The sequence below is a fragment of the Chinchilla lanigera genome, unplaced genomic scaffold, assembly GCF_000276665.1.
Source record: "Chinchilla lanigera isolate Chin_1 unplaced genomic scaffold, ChiLan1.0 scaffold00044, whole genome shotgun sequence".
Classification (NCBI taxonomy): domain Eukaryota; kingdom Metazoa; phylum Chordata; class Mammalia; order Rodentia; family Chinchillidae; genus Chinchilla; species Chinchilla lanigera.
This window is the reverse complement of record NW_004955445.1, coordinates 9,065,474-9,080,968: the sequence shown is the minus strand read 5'-3', so window position 1 is coordinate 9,080,968 and position 15,495 is coordinate 9,065,474. Positions and strand designations below refer to the sequence as shown.

Genomic DNA, 15,495 nt, shown 5'->3' with positions numbered 1-15,495 from the left:
TTTTTTCTTTTTTTGGTTATTTTTTCATATTATTCTAATAAAGGATCAGTAATCCTGTACAGCTTGTACTTTTCTGATGGGAAGTCAGTAAAAAGTGTTGTGAGATCTAAGGAAGTCTCTTCAGTCAGTAAAAAGCAGTTTGCATTTCCAGCTTTTTCTTTGGGTGTCTGTGCACACCTGGTAGACCCCACACAATTGAAATGAGGGACCACTTGGCACGTGCCATATTAACGTTGTGAATTTTTTTCTGTATTTTTCATATTCATTGTAAAAAGCCTTTTCAATGACTGTATAATTATTACAATTTCTTTAACTCTTCCTAGGATGGAGTCTTAGGCCAGTTCTAGTATGTCACTGTTACAAATAGTGCCTCACTGTCGGCTGTCCTTCCTGCTGCCCTCCCTGGTTAACAGTGCTGTCCACCCCACCAGAAGTGGTTGTTCTTATTTTTTGTGTAAGGTCACATAAAGACCTACATTCAATCCCACTTGAGACGACCTTGTTTCCCTGGGCAGTAGGGAGGGAGCTGGGAGCCAGGGCTGAATTGTGAACTTGTATTCCCAGATAACTCTAAGACTAGTAGATTTTAAAAGACATTTTGGACACAGTAACTTAAAAGTAAAGCACATTATTTAAACATTTTCTGTTTTTTAACTCCTTGTCAATTAAAAACAAAAAAGAACTAGCTACTGTACTCCTTTTTTTTTTTTAAACGGGCAGTTGAACCCAGGATACTATACCCCTGGGCTACATCCCCAGCTCTTTTTTAATTTTTATTTTTAAACAGGGTCTCACTAAGTTGCCCAAGCTGAACTCAAACTTTTCTGTCTCAGCCTCCTGAGTAGCTAGAATTACAGGCGTGCAACACCAGGCCCAGCACTCCTGATTTACTTTTGAATTTAACCCTATAAAAATTTTGTTATAATCCTGCTTACATTATAGTGTGTAGAGAAATGTGCTGAGTTTTTATAGGAGAATGTGAAATTTTAATGAGAGAAGGGCATAATTGAAATCATCCCCCCACATATACCATGTGGATAGCCTTTGAGAAGTCCATTTTACTTAGCTGAACAAGGCACTGAAATTCAAGCTGAGCCAGCACTGGTAAAGAGTCACATCTCTGCCCAGGCGCCCAATTATGGATCAAGAGAAGTGAGCTTTGTGTTTTTCTCTGGTTTACACTTAGGATGTGGACCTGGACCGCCAGTCTCTAAGCAGCATAGATAAAAATGCCTCAGAGAGGGGCCAGAGCCAGCTCTCTAACCCGACCGATGACAGCTGGAAGGGTAGACCATATGCAAGTAAGGCTACTTTTATATTCAATTTGTTTTCATTTGGTTATTTATTTCAAGTAGGTTACACATTTTCATGAGTCAGATGCAGAGAAGGCACCAAAGGGGTGAGCAGGAGGAGCCTTCTTTCCCCACTGTGCCTCGTTCTGCCTGTGCCTTTCCTTTGTCAGCAGTGTTGCTGCTTTCTTGTGTGCCTTCCTGGAGTCACCCATGTGCCAGCAGATACACACATGTGCAGTTTCATTTATGGTACCAGCTTTCTGCCATTGCAACAGTACTGCTTTGCATAACAATACATGTCATTGGTTAGTTTACTTAGGAAATTCCTAGAAATCAAATGTTAGGGTCAATGAGTAGGGACATTCACCATTTGACAGATATTTTCAAATTCCTATCCATTCAGTTGTGCCTGTTTCTATGATCTTTGGCAGCACCTAGTTGAAATTTGGTGTCTCTGAAATAATTTTAATTTGCAATTTTTTTTTTTTTTTTTGAGACAGGGTCTCACTGTCCTTGAACTCACTGTGTAGCCACAGGCTGGCCTCAGACTCATGGCTACCTTCCTGACTCAGCCTCCTGGGTGCTAATTTGCAGGTTTCTAATTATGATTGAAATTCTGTTGAAGAACACTTCTGTTTTCTGTGAACTCTACTGCTAATCTTTGCTCATTTGTAGTGATTATTGACCCTTTTCTTACTGGTTTGGAGGAACCCCTTACATATTAGAAATTCTTTTTTAGATATAAGAAAGTTTCAAATTATTTTTTTTTTTTTTGTCTTTTTGAGACACGGTCTCACTATGCAGTTCAGGTTGGCCTTGAGCTCATTTTGTAGCCCAGGCTGGCCTTGAACTCAGCGATCCTTCTGCCTCAGCCTCCCAAGTGCTGGGATTACAGGCGTGTGCCACCACACCTGGCTCTGTCTCTCATTTTAAAAAACAGGTTTAACAGTTGTAATGTGCCAGGCACTGCAGTGTATTTCATGCATAGGATCACACTTAATCCTTATGGCAGTCTGTAAGAAATTTCAGTTTTATATTTGAACTAACAGGGCATAGACATGTGGTACAACGTGTGTAATAGAGTTGGGATCCAGACATGCTTTTGGCAGAGGGTGGAGTCGGGACTTTTGAAGTGTTCTCTGCTCTTTTTAAAGTTTCGAGCCCCGATTGTTTGCACACAGTCCCACACTATCCTCAGCAACCAAGCTGTGTGCATTAACAACGGTTGAGGCAGCACAATGGAAAAAGCAGCGTGTGGTCAGTGTTGTGTTTAGAAGGAATAGAATAGGCCTCCTTGAAAGCCATTTAAAAGCCATTTAAAAACCATTTAAAAGGCACAGCCAGTTCTCTCCAGTGGCTGGTGATAGGGTCATCTCTGTTTCCTCTTCAGCCCCAGATAAGGTAGTTAGGGTGAGGAAGCTGCATTTCCTCCAGTAGAACCATGCCCGGTGCAGCAAGTTGTCTCCATTCTCATGGTGCCTGGACTCAAGCCCATCCCTCTGCTGCAGGAGGCAGGGAATTTTGTTCCTCACTGTCCCAGCTCAGCCTCCCTTCTGGGCATGAGCTCAGGCAGGCAAAACTTTGCACCATTAATGTGTCCTTTTCTTTCTTTTTAACAGCTACAACTCCACTGCATTTTTCAGAAGTTAAGGCTCCCTTCTGTCTCTTTTTTTTTTTTTTTTTTGGGCTAAGGACTGAAGCCAGGGCCTTGTGCATCTTGTGCATGTTAGACAAGCACTGTACCACTGAGCTACATCTCCAGCCCCTGAAAAGCTAAAACATTTTGCATGAATATATGTTTTTTGTTTTTGTTTTTGTTTTTGTTTTGTTTTAAAGAATAAAAGAAGGACCACATAGCAATAGGGGAATTCACTGAATGACAGAGTTGTTGTATTACAGCTTGGAGTCTCCAAAGTGGTCTCTAGGGAAAACAAATAGAGCTATACATGAGTGATCAATCAAATAATCATTGGCTATTCTCAATGGTTGTTGTTGAAAACACATAGTAACAACATATATCCGTTTATGAAATAGCATAGGAACAATACAAATATCACATAGTTATGGACAGATTGGTAGGAAGTCATCAATGGCTGCTGCAATACATGTTGGCATCCTCAAAATGGCTTCTCAGGAAAACAAAGATATGCAAGAAAGATCCAACAAGTAATTACAGCCCCATGAATATATGTTTATGTAATTTCACTACCTTCAAAAACTTAAAGATAATTTGACCTTCTTATAGTCAGTTGATAACCAAAACTTGTGAGGTACTTGCCATGGCTCACACTCGTGCCCTAGCTATTGAGAACAGAGATAGATAGAGTCTGAATCTAGTCAGCAGGCAGAAACTGCATGGCTGATCTGAACAGGGAAGATTCAGTAGAAAGAATTGTTAGTGGGACATGGTGATACATGCCTGTAATCCCAGTTAATGAGGAGGCTGAGGCAGGAGGATTGCCTTGGGTTCAAGGCCAGCCTGAAGTACATAATGAGACTCTGTCTCAAGAAACAGAACAAAAAAAGTAGTACAGAGTGCAGAAAGCAGTTCCTACTTCTGGGTTAGACAAAAAGTGGTTGATCGGTGATCCAAAAATGAAGAACTTAAAAGAGCTATTCCCACATCCATGGAAAACGGAGATCCTAGCCTCCTCAGGAAGGACCTGAACCCATCTGTGGTTAGGGCACAGTCGAGAGCTGGTCCACAAGAGTGGCCCATGGAGTGACAGAGATACTTGCTGGAGGACACAAGACCTGCAGAGCTAATTCTGTCTCCTTTGGGCCTTTGCTCAGATATCGGATCTTTAGAAACACACTTAAATTTGCAGCTCAACCCTGAAACTTCTCTGTCTGTCTTACATCATCATAATTTGACATACTGGGCCTTATGCTTTAAATCTTGCCTACTGTTGGCCAGTTCATGGGAGCAGGGGAGTGTTGCTCAGTCTGTTCATTGCTGTGCTCCCACATCAAGGGTCACACCAGGGTAGGAGCTCAGTGAGCATTGACTCAGTATCGGCTGAATCATTATTAGGGTTAATCTTTATCATCTAATATAGATCAGAAACTGTTTGCCAGCCTCCTCATCAAGTGTGTGGTCCAGTTGGAACTGATACAAACCATTGACAACATTGTGTTCTACCCTGCCACAAGCAAAAAGGAAGATGCAGAACACATGGTTGCTGCCCAGGTAACAACATCAGGCCTGGGGAGGTCTAGTGGGGGACAGCTTTGTCCATGGGGATGTGGCCAGGAAGCTCCCGCGGGCTGCCTGGAGCCCATCATGCTCATCTCTTTCCAGCCCCACATTAAGGATATCACATTATTCACTTGAAACTGGCCACAATGGAACCTTTTATTTTCCAGAAGCCAGCTTAGCAGCATCCTAGGTGCTCAGATGCCACCCCGTACCTAGGCGCTGGAGAGGTGTTATTGTGGGGATTCGTTTTGTATGTGCAACTGTGTGCGTACAGGGGATTCTTAAATCAGACAAGATTGAGCATCTGGAAGTTGGGCAGTAACCGTACACTGTAAATTAAAAACTTTACTGCCTTGGGGCTGACAGACCCTGTGAGTGAGTGACGTGGTCTGGGTGGAGACTGCAGTTAGCTACCTTCCAGATCCAGCACTGCATTGCCATCCAGGAGTAATTACTGCTGAAAAGCTACACCTGTCCACCCAAGCTGCCCTTTTTTGTTTTTAAGTGTGCAGTTCCGCAGTCAGTATATTTACAAAGTACAAACATTGCTGCTGTGTGACTGGAGAATAATTCTGAGTACTGTAAAAAGGAAATTCTGTGATCATTAGCAGTGACTCCCCTTACCCACTTCTCTAGGCCCTGGCACCCACTAATCTACTTCCTGTGTCTGTGGATTTACCTGTTCTGTATGGCTCTTTTAAACAGAATCAGGCAATATGTGAACTTTAGTGTCTGCCTTCTTTAGCTTAGCATAATGTTTTCTGGATTTGTTCCTGCCATACTGTGTATCAGAACTTCATTCTTTGTGTGTCTGATTAAATAACACTCTACTGTGTAAAATATCACATGGGCTTATCTGCTTATAAGCTGGGTGTTTTCCTCTTTTTGCTGTTACAAGTAATACTGTTAGTGAATATTTGTGCACAAATTTTCTTGTGGACACTTGTATATATCTGCAGAATAGACTTGCTTGGTCATGTGGTAACTGTTTACCTTTTTGAGAAATTGGCCAGAGTTTGGGAAACACTTTCCAAAGCTGTGGCACCATTTGACACTCCTATCCATAGGTCCCAGTTTCTCCACATCCTCACTAGTGGTTGTTGTTGCCTTTTTTATTATAATTCCTGCTGTACCATGCTAGCAGATATGAAATGGGTATCTCATTGTGGCTTTGATGTGTATTTCCTAATGACTAACGATACAGAGCATCTTTAGTGTTTATTGGTCATTTCTTCTGTACTTGTTTTTCTTATACCAGGGGTTGAATCCAGGACCTTTACACTGAGCTACATACATTCCCAGATCTTTTTATTTTTTATTTTGAGGCAGGGTCTTGCTGAGTCACTAAATTGTCCAGGTGGGGTTCAGACTTGGAATCCTTGTTGGATGTAGTAGTGCACACCTGCAATCCCAGCACTTGGGAGGCTGAGGCAGGAGGATCACTGTGAGTTGAAGGCTATCCTGGGCTACATAGTGAGACCCTGCCTCAATTAATTAATTAATTAAAAGAATGAAATTCTGTAGTAAAATATTTGAAGGCATTGGTTACACAATGAAGGCAGCAGTGACAAAACTGAAACTTTGGCCAGCCTAAGCTACTGTCACACAGCAGCTCAGGATGCATCTTCACCAGCGGAACAACATCTATGTGGAAAGGGGTGAGGGCACTGGAGTGTGTTTTATAGAGAGAGCAACCTTTGGAGAGTCAGGATTGCCTTTGTCTATATTTTCTATGCGAAAAACCACTCCCTCACATTCTCAGTACTCCTGTCTATTCTGTATCCTGCAGCAAGACACACTGGACGCAGATATCCACATCGAGACGGAGGACCAAGGCATGTATAAATACATGTCTTCGCAGCACCTCTTCAAGCTGCTGGACTGCCTGCAGGAATCTCATTCGTTCTCAAAGGCCTTCAACTCTAATTATGAGCAGCGAACCGTCCTGTGGCGGGCAGGTAAGGCCACAGAGCAGTGGCTTGCCGGCCACACTGGTTACCAGCCTGAACATTAAAGTCTTTCAGAATTCCTGATAGTTCAAACATAGTTGAAATAGCTTCCTAGGTATTTTTATGCTTATTGCTGGATTTCATCCCAACACTGCCTCATATATAACAGTCTCAAAAAGTATTTGATGAAAAGAAAATGAAACTTGGAGAACTGAATTGATCTTGCAAGTCATGAAATTTGATCTTTAGTGTTAAATATGATAAAAATACAAGCCAGCCGTTGTGGCAAACACCTCAACCCAGCACTTGGAAGGAGAAGGCAGTTGGATCATCAAGAGTTTGAGGCCAGCCTGGGCTCTATAGCTCAATACCAGCCTGAACTAATAGGGAGACCTTGTCTCAAAAGAACAAAACAACAACAAAAATGGTGATATAAAAAGTGTAATAGTCTCAAGAAACAGAAGCAGTCATACATTTATCTGAGGCTTTACATGTTCTCCTCCATTCCTGCCCCTAAAAATAAAGAAACACATAATTCTTGGAGTAAATACATATATTTTTTTCCAGATGTGGTGGTGAGATCTTATTATTTGAACTTTGCACAAAAGTTCAAATAATATTATTATTTAAAGTACTTTAAATAACATTTGTAGTTTTATCATTATCTTATCATTATTTTAATCTTTTCCCCAAGTGCCTGTTTCAATCTCTGATGAAGGACTGTCATTTTTCTCTGTGGCTTTAAAATACCCAGATGTTTTATGTCTTTGCCTATAACAGAGTTTTGTTTATGAGAGCAGTTTGCACATTATTTGGCTGGTGAGAACTGTTTTGCTTTAAAAACTGCATTTTTATATTTACTTTTTTGGGAAAAAATTGTAACTTAGAAAAATGCTAGAACCAGGCATGGTGGCGCACACCTGTAATCCCAGCACTCAGGAGGCTGAGACAGAAGGATTGCTGTGAGCTCGAAGCCAGCCTGGGCTACAAAGTGAGTTCAAGGCCAGCCTGAACTGCATAGTGAGACCCTGTCTCAAAATGACCAAAAATGCTAGAATTCTTAGGAGCTGTTACATTTGAGAAGATGCAGCTAATGGGTTTACTGGTCAGCAGGCAGGTCTGGCTGGCAGTCAGGGTGTCAGTACAGAGAATGACATCCAGAGTCGAGACTGTCTCCGTGTAGTATCACAGTTGAGCTTGTTAAAGCTATGAGATGGTTCAGTGCTTCCTGAACTACATGACTAATTACCTCACCATTTCTCAGTATGCTCTTGACCCTGTGCTGTACTTACTGACTTTCTGATCCCCAGGTTTTAAGGGCAAGTCTAAACCCAACCTTCTCAAACAAGAAACCAGCAGCCTGGCCTGCTGTTTGAGGATCCTGTTTCGAATGTATGTTGATGAGAATCGCAGGGATTCCTGGGATGAAATACAGCAGCGACTTTTAACGTAAGATCAGCTTCCCATCAAGTGTCCTATCTGTCATATACAAGACATATCACAACAATACTGTAAATTGAAAAGAGTAGGAGAAAATTACCTCCACACTGACCCCTCTGTAGGTGTCTTCCTTCCGTGTGGTGCTGCCTGCATTTCACTGTTCTGTTTTGCAGTGCTGGAGATTTTTTTTTTTGGTACCAGGAATTGAACTCAGGACCTTGCACTTGCCAGGCAGGCGCTTATCCCACTGAGCTATATCCCCGGCCCTGGTGCTGGGGATTGGACCCAAGGTCGTTACACTGAGCTACACCTTCCTTCCCCCAGTTCCTGTCCTTTTCTTTTAAAACTGGGCTTCACTAAGTTGTCAAGGCGAGGTTCAAACTTGTGACCCTCCTGCCTCAACTTCCTGAACACTAGGATTACAGCAGGTGCCACCACAACTGGCCATTTCACTGTTCTTAGTGCTTTGAAGAGGGAATGCAGGGCCTTGCTCATGTCACTTCTGAGTCCCACAGGCACAGAAACCTGGGTAGTGAAAAGTACTCTGACCCCAGAGTCCTTGGGCTGTAATGAGATGTGCAGCCCTGTAGCACCATCCCCCTTGGAACCAGGTCCTTTTTAACATTGCTGTTACCTCTGACATCCCATCACCCTTTCTTTCCCAGAAGAATGAATTAGAATCACATGGATTCCAGGGTGTGCCCAAGTCAGGTGTTTGGAAATGTGTCCATGGGGAGACAGTGGGATGCTAGCAAGAAAGGCCCACAGTGAAAAGTAGATCTTTGCCACCCACCTCCTGGACATCAGTAAAATGGTGACATCTGCCTGTATTCCCAGTTACTTGGGAGGCTGAGGCAAGAGGATCACAAATTCGAGCCCAGCCTCAGCAACTTAGTGACTTACTGAGACCATCTCTCAAAATTAAAAAAAAAAAAAGCAGTACAGATATAGCTTAGTGTGAAGCTAAATTGTTTCAATCTCTAGTAACACACACACACACACACACACAAATACTGATGACAATATCTGAGTCTTTTTTTTTTTTTAGTTCAATGAACCTAAGTCCTTGGGCATGCTAGCCACCTCCTTTTACTCCTTGGCACCAAGGTAGTAAGGCCCATAATTCTGCATGACTGGTAGGAGTGTACAATGACATGATCTTTCTGGAAAGCAGGTAGAATTACCTGCCAGGAGCCCTGAAATGTTCACTTTTCATGACCCAGTAAATTCCACTGTTATGAAATCGAATATATTTTAGAACGATAAACCAGGATTTGCAGACAGAATACTCATTGCAGATTTAACTTATAAAGAGAAAAAAATTTGAACAGTTTAACTGTGGCTTGGATAACTGTGGAATATCCTATGATGGAATATTTACAGACACTAAAAAAGAACTTTTGTTGTGAGGCATAATAATGTATATTTGTAATCTTAGCACTTGGAAGGCTGATGCAGGAGGACTCCAGGTTTAGGGGCAGCCTGGGCTATACAGTGAGATTCTGTCTAATGACAGAAAGAAAAAAGCAGTTGTTTGTGACTGTGAGGAAATAATTGTATAATTAACTATGAATAATAAATTCTCTTTGTATTTATTGTGCTACCTATATTGAGTCTAGCCTGAGCCGTGTGTTAAGGCTAAGCTAAGATACATTTATTTCATTGACTCTCCACAGCAACTCCCTGAGTTTGGTAGTTATTTATCCCCATATAGCTGAAGAGACGAGGGCTCAGTGATTTGCTCAAGATAGCACAGCCAGGCTAGGTACTCAGCACATAGTCATTGCAAGAATCAGTAGTACCTGAACCGGGCATGAGGGCACACACCCATAATCTCAGTACTCTGGAAAACTGAGTCAGGAAGATCACAGGTTCAAGGCCACTTGGTGCTGCATAGTGAGTTCAAGGCCAACCTGAGCTACCTAGCAAGATCCTGTCATAAAAAGAAAAAAGGAAAAAACGATCAGTTCCCCCACTGAATATGAAATGCTAATCCATGTGACATGCCCCTCTCTTAATTGCAGTGTGTGCAGTGAAGCTCTTGCCTATTTCATCACAGTGAATTCTGAAAGCCATCGGGAGGCCTGGACAAGTCTCCTGTTGTTACTTTTAACCAAAACCCTCAAAATAAATGATGAAAAGGTATGAACAAGTAACCTGTGATGTTTCCGCTGGGACGTGAAGTTTGAGTGCCTTTCACTCAACGTTTGAAGCAACTGGTTTTGGATTTTCTCAAGGATGGTCAAATAACTAGCACATTCTAGATGCACTGGAGAGAAGTTAATTCATTATAAACAACAGGTGCCTTTGGCTAGTAGGTCTTTTTCTCTGGAAGAACACTAGTTGAGGCTGAAGTAGAAGCCGTGTGTATGGCTCTTGAGAACAACCGGTGATTTTCAGTGTGGGAAGAGAGGGTTGAGATTGTCGAGTGCTGGTTTAGACCTAGAACTTGCTTTACAAAATGAGAGAACTATTGACTATCCTAATATAATTCAAAGAAATTAAATGTAATTGCAATAGGTTTTATGTGGAAGTTTTTTGGTAACAAGTTTCTAATAGTAAGAAAAAGTACCAGCATTGTGTGAGAAGTTTGAAGGTAAGATGAATACTTTTGAAAAACTGGTGCAAAAAAATATAGTTCCATGTCTAATTGTATCTTTCTATTTCTCTCCTACCTCAAGTTCAAAGCGCACGCCTCAATGTACTACCCCTACTTGTGTGAAATTATGCAGTTCGACCTGATCCCTGAGCTCCGAGCAGTTCTGCGGAAGTTCTTCTTACGGATAGGTGTTGTGTATAAGATATGGATTCCAGAAGAGCCAGCGCAGGTACCAGCAACACTGTCACCGGTGTAGTAGCCCTGAAGGCCACTGCTGCAGCTCCGCAGAACATTCACCATGCCATTTCTGACTGCCCTGTCTCTTGAAGGGTCACACAGAAGCAAAGAGCTGCCACCTTGGATCTCAGAATGTCCTAGATAAGGTCAGCCTTTGTGCTGGCCCCATGAAAGGTCCCAATGACTAAGGCTTGTGGTATTTTATTAAACTGTTGCATACCCAGTTAATATAGTAGGTGGGGAATGTTTCACCTGTCATTCCATTTTATTGATTAAACTGTCCATTCTGTCATTGCAAATGCCATCATTTCCTAGCAAGTCTCGTGACTGGCTGTAAATGTTTTGTCAGAGGAAGTTACTCTCCTTGAAAATACTGAACATAGCTGTATAAGTTCATGATTATTAGAGAGTATGTTAATAAAATTTCTTGTTGACGGCTGCCACCTAAAATATGCCGGGTATTTGTTGTTGTTTGAGTGTGTTGAAGAAATTTGAGTGTTTTTGTCAGTTACGAGTCAGCCATAGTTAGATTAGTTTGGAGAAAGATAGGGAAAAGAAAGATTGTTTTTTATGTTTTTGTTTTATTAATGTCTGAGTGGTTTTTAAAAAGTATTTTATGAAAAGATATTATTGAAGATTTAATTGAAGGCAGAATTTAGTAATTAAGTTAGAATTAAGAGCTTGCAAGGTTAAAAAAAAACGTAGTGCCTCATGGCGCTCCCTGTTTTAGTAACTTGGGGAGAAAAAGTCTATAGGAAAATGTAAACAATTTCATGAAGAAGATTAGCCTTCCTTGAAGTATTTGTGAATGGGTGTTCAATTAAAATTTCCAGAATACATTATCCATCTCACACTCTGAGATCTACTATATGAAGTAGTAATGAAAATGAAGTAGTTATTACCCAGAGTCCATTTATCTTTGAGTAAACCATTTTATTTTTACCTCAGAAGAATGAGTGTACTGATAGTGTCGCTGCTTTGCACAGTCCCTACTAAAGGGACCTCCAGAGGGAGGGACAGTAATTTCATAAGTGTTGCTCCCAAGGTCACCTCACCAAGTATCATGATAGAACTAGAGCTGCCATGGGGCCAGCACAGCTGAACTGTGACAGTGGCAGGAGGTGGCAGGTGCTTAGCACTTCTGTTATTTGAACCGAGGAGCTCAATTCTTTGTCAAGATTAGACCCTGGGGTCCTTATGATGTTTCTGAAAGTGCAATACTCTGAACTACAGTAGAGGCATTCTCATGCAGCTCATGTCAAAGCGGGCAGTATATGAGTACAGCAGTATATTTGGAAGCCTAATTTACTGAGTCCATGAAAAAGAGAACACACACTTCATTCTCGGCCCTCATTCACTGCTCAGCTAGGGCAGCACTAAGTGTTAAAAAAGTGTCACAGAGTGACGAAAACATTCAAACTTCTACCTACACTCTAGTCACGTCAATTGGGTTGTATTGATGTCAACTCTGGTGCCTTAGAAGCCAGTAGTTTGGGAATCTATCTGTAAAATCAGATATTTTTTCTTTCTGGAGAAGGATTTCTGGTGCTTTTGCTTATTACTGAGAGACTGATTTCTGAAGTTTTTTTGTTGTAATTGTTGTTAACAGCCTTGAGAAATGTTTAGTTTTGGCCAGCAGTACTCTTATCTACTTCTTTTCTTGCCCAAAAAGTATTCTGATTTCTCTACCAAAGAAAAAAAATCAGGTTTAGATTTTTACTTTATTTAAAACATTAGATAAGGGGAACTATGTAATTTAGCAGGAAAGGACCCTGGAAGAATGTTTTACCATGAATGGAACGTAAGGACATTTGATTTACTTGTCCTGGAATCCGTTACATCCTTATGCTGCACCCTGAAACCTACACCTAAGACCTGCCCTGGTACTGTCTTCTGTCATCGCCCCAACAAGCCTGTCGTCCTCACTGCAACCTTTTTACCACAGGTTTAAGGGGAGCAGGCATGTTGGTTCATTGAGTGCATCTTGCATGCAGCCACACTCTGGGTTGGTGATTTTTCCTTTCCTTCTGAGGTTCTCATGTAGCCCTGCTCATCAAAACTTTCCAGTGTCCTCCTGCCTTCTCATTTTTGCCTATTGTGAGGTAGGAAGTGTGTCAGTGCATTTTATTGCTTGCTGAAACAGTCAGGCTTGAATTTCTTTTTAACTTTGTCTTTTAAAAGATTTAATTTTCTGAATGAAGCATTTTAATTTAAAGCAAAAAAAAAAAAAAAAAAAAAAAGAAAAAACAACAACAACTGGATGTATACTTGGGTGGCAGAGGCAGGAGAATCACTGGGAGTTCAGTGCCGGCCTGGGCTACATAGTGAGTTCAAGGCAGCTTGAACTACATAGTGAAACGTTGTCTAAAAAACAAAACAAAACAAAACTGGATTTAAAACCGTTCAGGCTAATTTTTCTTGTCAGTGGACAGTGGGAAACAGGAAATCCCTGACCTCCAGTAAGAAGCCATTCAGGCTAAGTCCTTTTCTTGTGAATAAATCTGTTTCTCGTGGTAAATGCGGCTTAAGCCCCTCAAACACTAGTGGAAAGGGTGTGTGCAGCTCTGCAGCACTGGGCCCGGATGCTACCTTACAAGTAACAAAGGGAGGGGCACGCAGCGTTTGCCAAGGCCTTGTTTCTGTCTCAAAATGCTTTCAGTGTTGATCGTATGCACTGGGTCTCTAGAAGTTTTTGTTACAATACTGCTGCTTTGAGCAATTTTATTTTTCTTCACTCTCTGTGAGGGAAATCACCAGCTTTGGCATCTTAACAACAAACATGGGAAATCTTATTTCTAACATGCACCTTTAGAGTCAAATACACCTTTTCCTTGTGCTCTTTATGTACAACCAAAGAACATGCATTATAAAAATCGTGTAATATCTGAAAACACAGCATTTTCCTCTAACAGGTGTTTTGTACAAAATGCAAAAAAAAAAAAAACCCTGTATTTTTTTGTTGTTGTTCTTTTGTGATTATGGCTACACCATCAGTAATCTTTACAGTTACTAACAGGACCTGCCAACAAGTGCAGATGTGACTGTCTTGTTCACATGTTTGTTGCTAGGATGCATATGGATGTTGGTTTCAGTAGAAGCTGGATCCTTAACAAATTCTGTTGCAATATTTGTGTTAAGGTAGGCACAGCTTGAACTCACGTGAAATCCTGGAGTTTTGCTACCAGCAGCTTTGCAGTTTGGGAAACAAAGAAACCAAAGCTGAATATTTTAAAGAATGACTGTATCTGGAAATGACACTCATCAAAGATGTAGTTTCTTTCAGTATTCTAATTTGAAATTTTTTATCTGCATATTTGCATCAAATACTTCTTTATGTGCAAAATGTATGTTTTACCTCCTTAAAATGCCTAAAAATTAGTTACTAGCTACTTTGATTTAATCTATACACAATGATTAAGTGCATTTAATATTGGTAATTTAATGAAACGCATTCCTTGCCCAGTGGATGTATACATTTTTGAAAGAATAAAGCAGAATTATATAATATGAAATGCTATGTAAAGTTTTCTATGTAAAAATAATATGTACAATACTGTTAAAATATCCCATGCTTTGATCAGGTGGTAAATTAATAAAGTTTTAAAAAGTAAAGTTGTTTTTAATATAGTAGTAATTGTACACAGCAGGCCAGTTTTCAGTTAGCTTGTTTGTTCTCAGGGCGAACATAAGCTTGTAATTTTCAAATGGTGGCAACATTTGGCCTCTATATTTAACAAAAATAATTATTCATAGAATATTGTCTTAATTTTTTATAAGAAATATTTCCCTTTTCCAAGAGGAAATGGGAAAATCCAGTCATGATCAAATTCTTACACATCCCTTGAGTCCACTTCACCTTACTAGTTAATCTGACCATTGATGAGCTCACAAGAAAGCAGAAACCTACTGCTGGTGCCGAGATGGGCAGACTGGCGTGGACCCCACTCGGCTGAGTGACCTGAGCTGATTCTAGGCTCACACCCATGGCTCACATACAAGCACTGTAAAGTCATGGCGTGGCTTGTCTTGCCTCTCTTTGTGAAATACCCTGTTAAAGTTTTGAATCATTGACCTTAAAGTATTCCACCTTTGAAACTAATGACATTGTTGTCATCATTACTTCCTGGAAGCCAAAGCACTTATCTCTGGGCTAAATGTCAGGAACTTCCAGTGAAGAAAAAAAAGCACGCACCCCTCCTGGAAAGCTCGCCGGAGGGGAGGTTGGCGTCTCTTCAGAGCAGGCAGCACCTGGGCCAGGGCCAGGGCCAGGCCAGTGTTCTTCAACTGCTGCCAACCAGTGGTTTGAAGTTTTTTGAGGGGAACAGAAGTGACACTTGGCAATACTTGGGGACATTTCTGGTTGCCCCAGCTGGGGTAAGGGTAGCTATTGGTATCTAGAGGGTAGAGGTCAGAGGAGCTGCTACACCACCCCTGCAGCACTGCATTCACAGGCCCAAGTGGTAGCTGTGCTGAGATCGGGGGACAGTGACCCTCTACAGAGGCCCCTCCAGCCTGGGAGGAAGTGTCCCAAAGTCTCTGTGGCAAACACTTCCAGCTTTTTTTGGCCTTCCAAGTGTGATGGTGTACACTTGTAATCCCAAAACTCAAGAGGCTGAGGCAGGAGGATTGCTATGAGTTCTAGGCCAGCCTGGGCTATATAGTGAGTTTAAGACCAGTCTGGCTTCCGGTTCCCTGGAAGGATGCTTCCGGCGCACAGGGAGCTGTGGGCGGGGAGCGCCAGCCTTCGGGCTGGCTAGCTTTCTGCCTGCTGGCTCCCGG

The 15,495-nt window shown here is 41.6% G+C and overlaps 1 protein-coding gene across 2 annotated transcripts in view; it reads left to right on the top strand.

The window, feature by feature from the left end:
• Arfgef2 (ADP-ribosylation factor guanine nucleotide-exchange factor 2 (brefeldin A-inhibited)) overlaps window positions 1-11,166 on the top strand; it is an 83,944-nt gene extending 72,778 nt beyond the window's left edge. The window contains exons 34-39 of one of the 2 annotated variants that reach the window (XM_005392338.2): window positions 1,187-1,301; window positions 4,352-4,482; window positions 6,281-6,449; window positions 7,751-7,889; window positions 9,905-10,022; window positions 10,562-11,166. In XM_005392338.2, coding sequence (XP_005392395.1) covers window positions 1,187-1,301; window positions 4,352-4,482; window positions 6,281-6,449; window positions 7,751-7,889; window positions 9,905-10,022; window positions 10,562-10,735 — 846 coding nt within the window. In that variant the 3' untranslated portion in view covers window positions 10,736-11,166. Of the gene's footprint in view, window positions 1-1,186; window positions 1,302-4,351; window positions 4,483-6,280; window positions 6,450-7,750; window positions 7,890-9,904; window positions 10,023-10,561 lie in introns of those variants that run through there. The other variant, XM_005392340.2, reaches the window with a different exon arrangement.
• The last annotated feature ends 4,329 nt before the right edge of the window (window positions 11,167-15,495 follow it).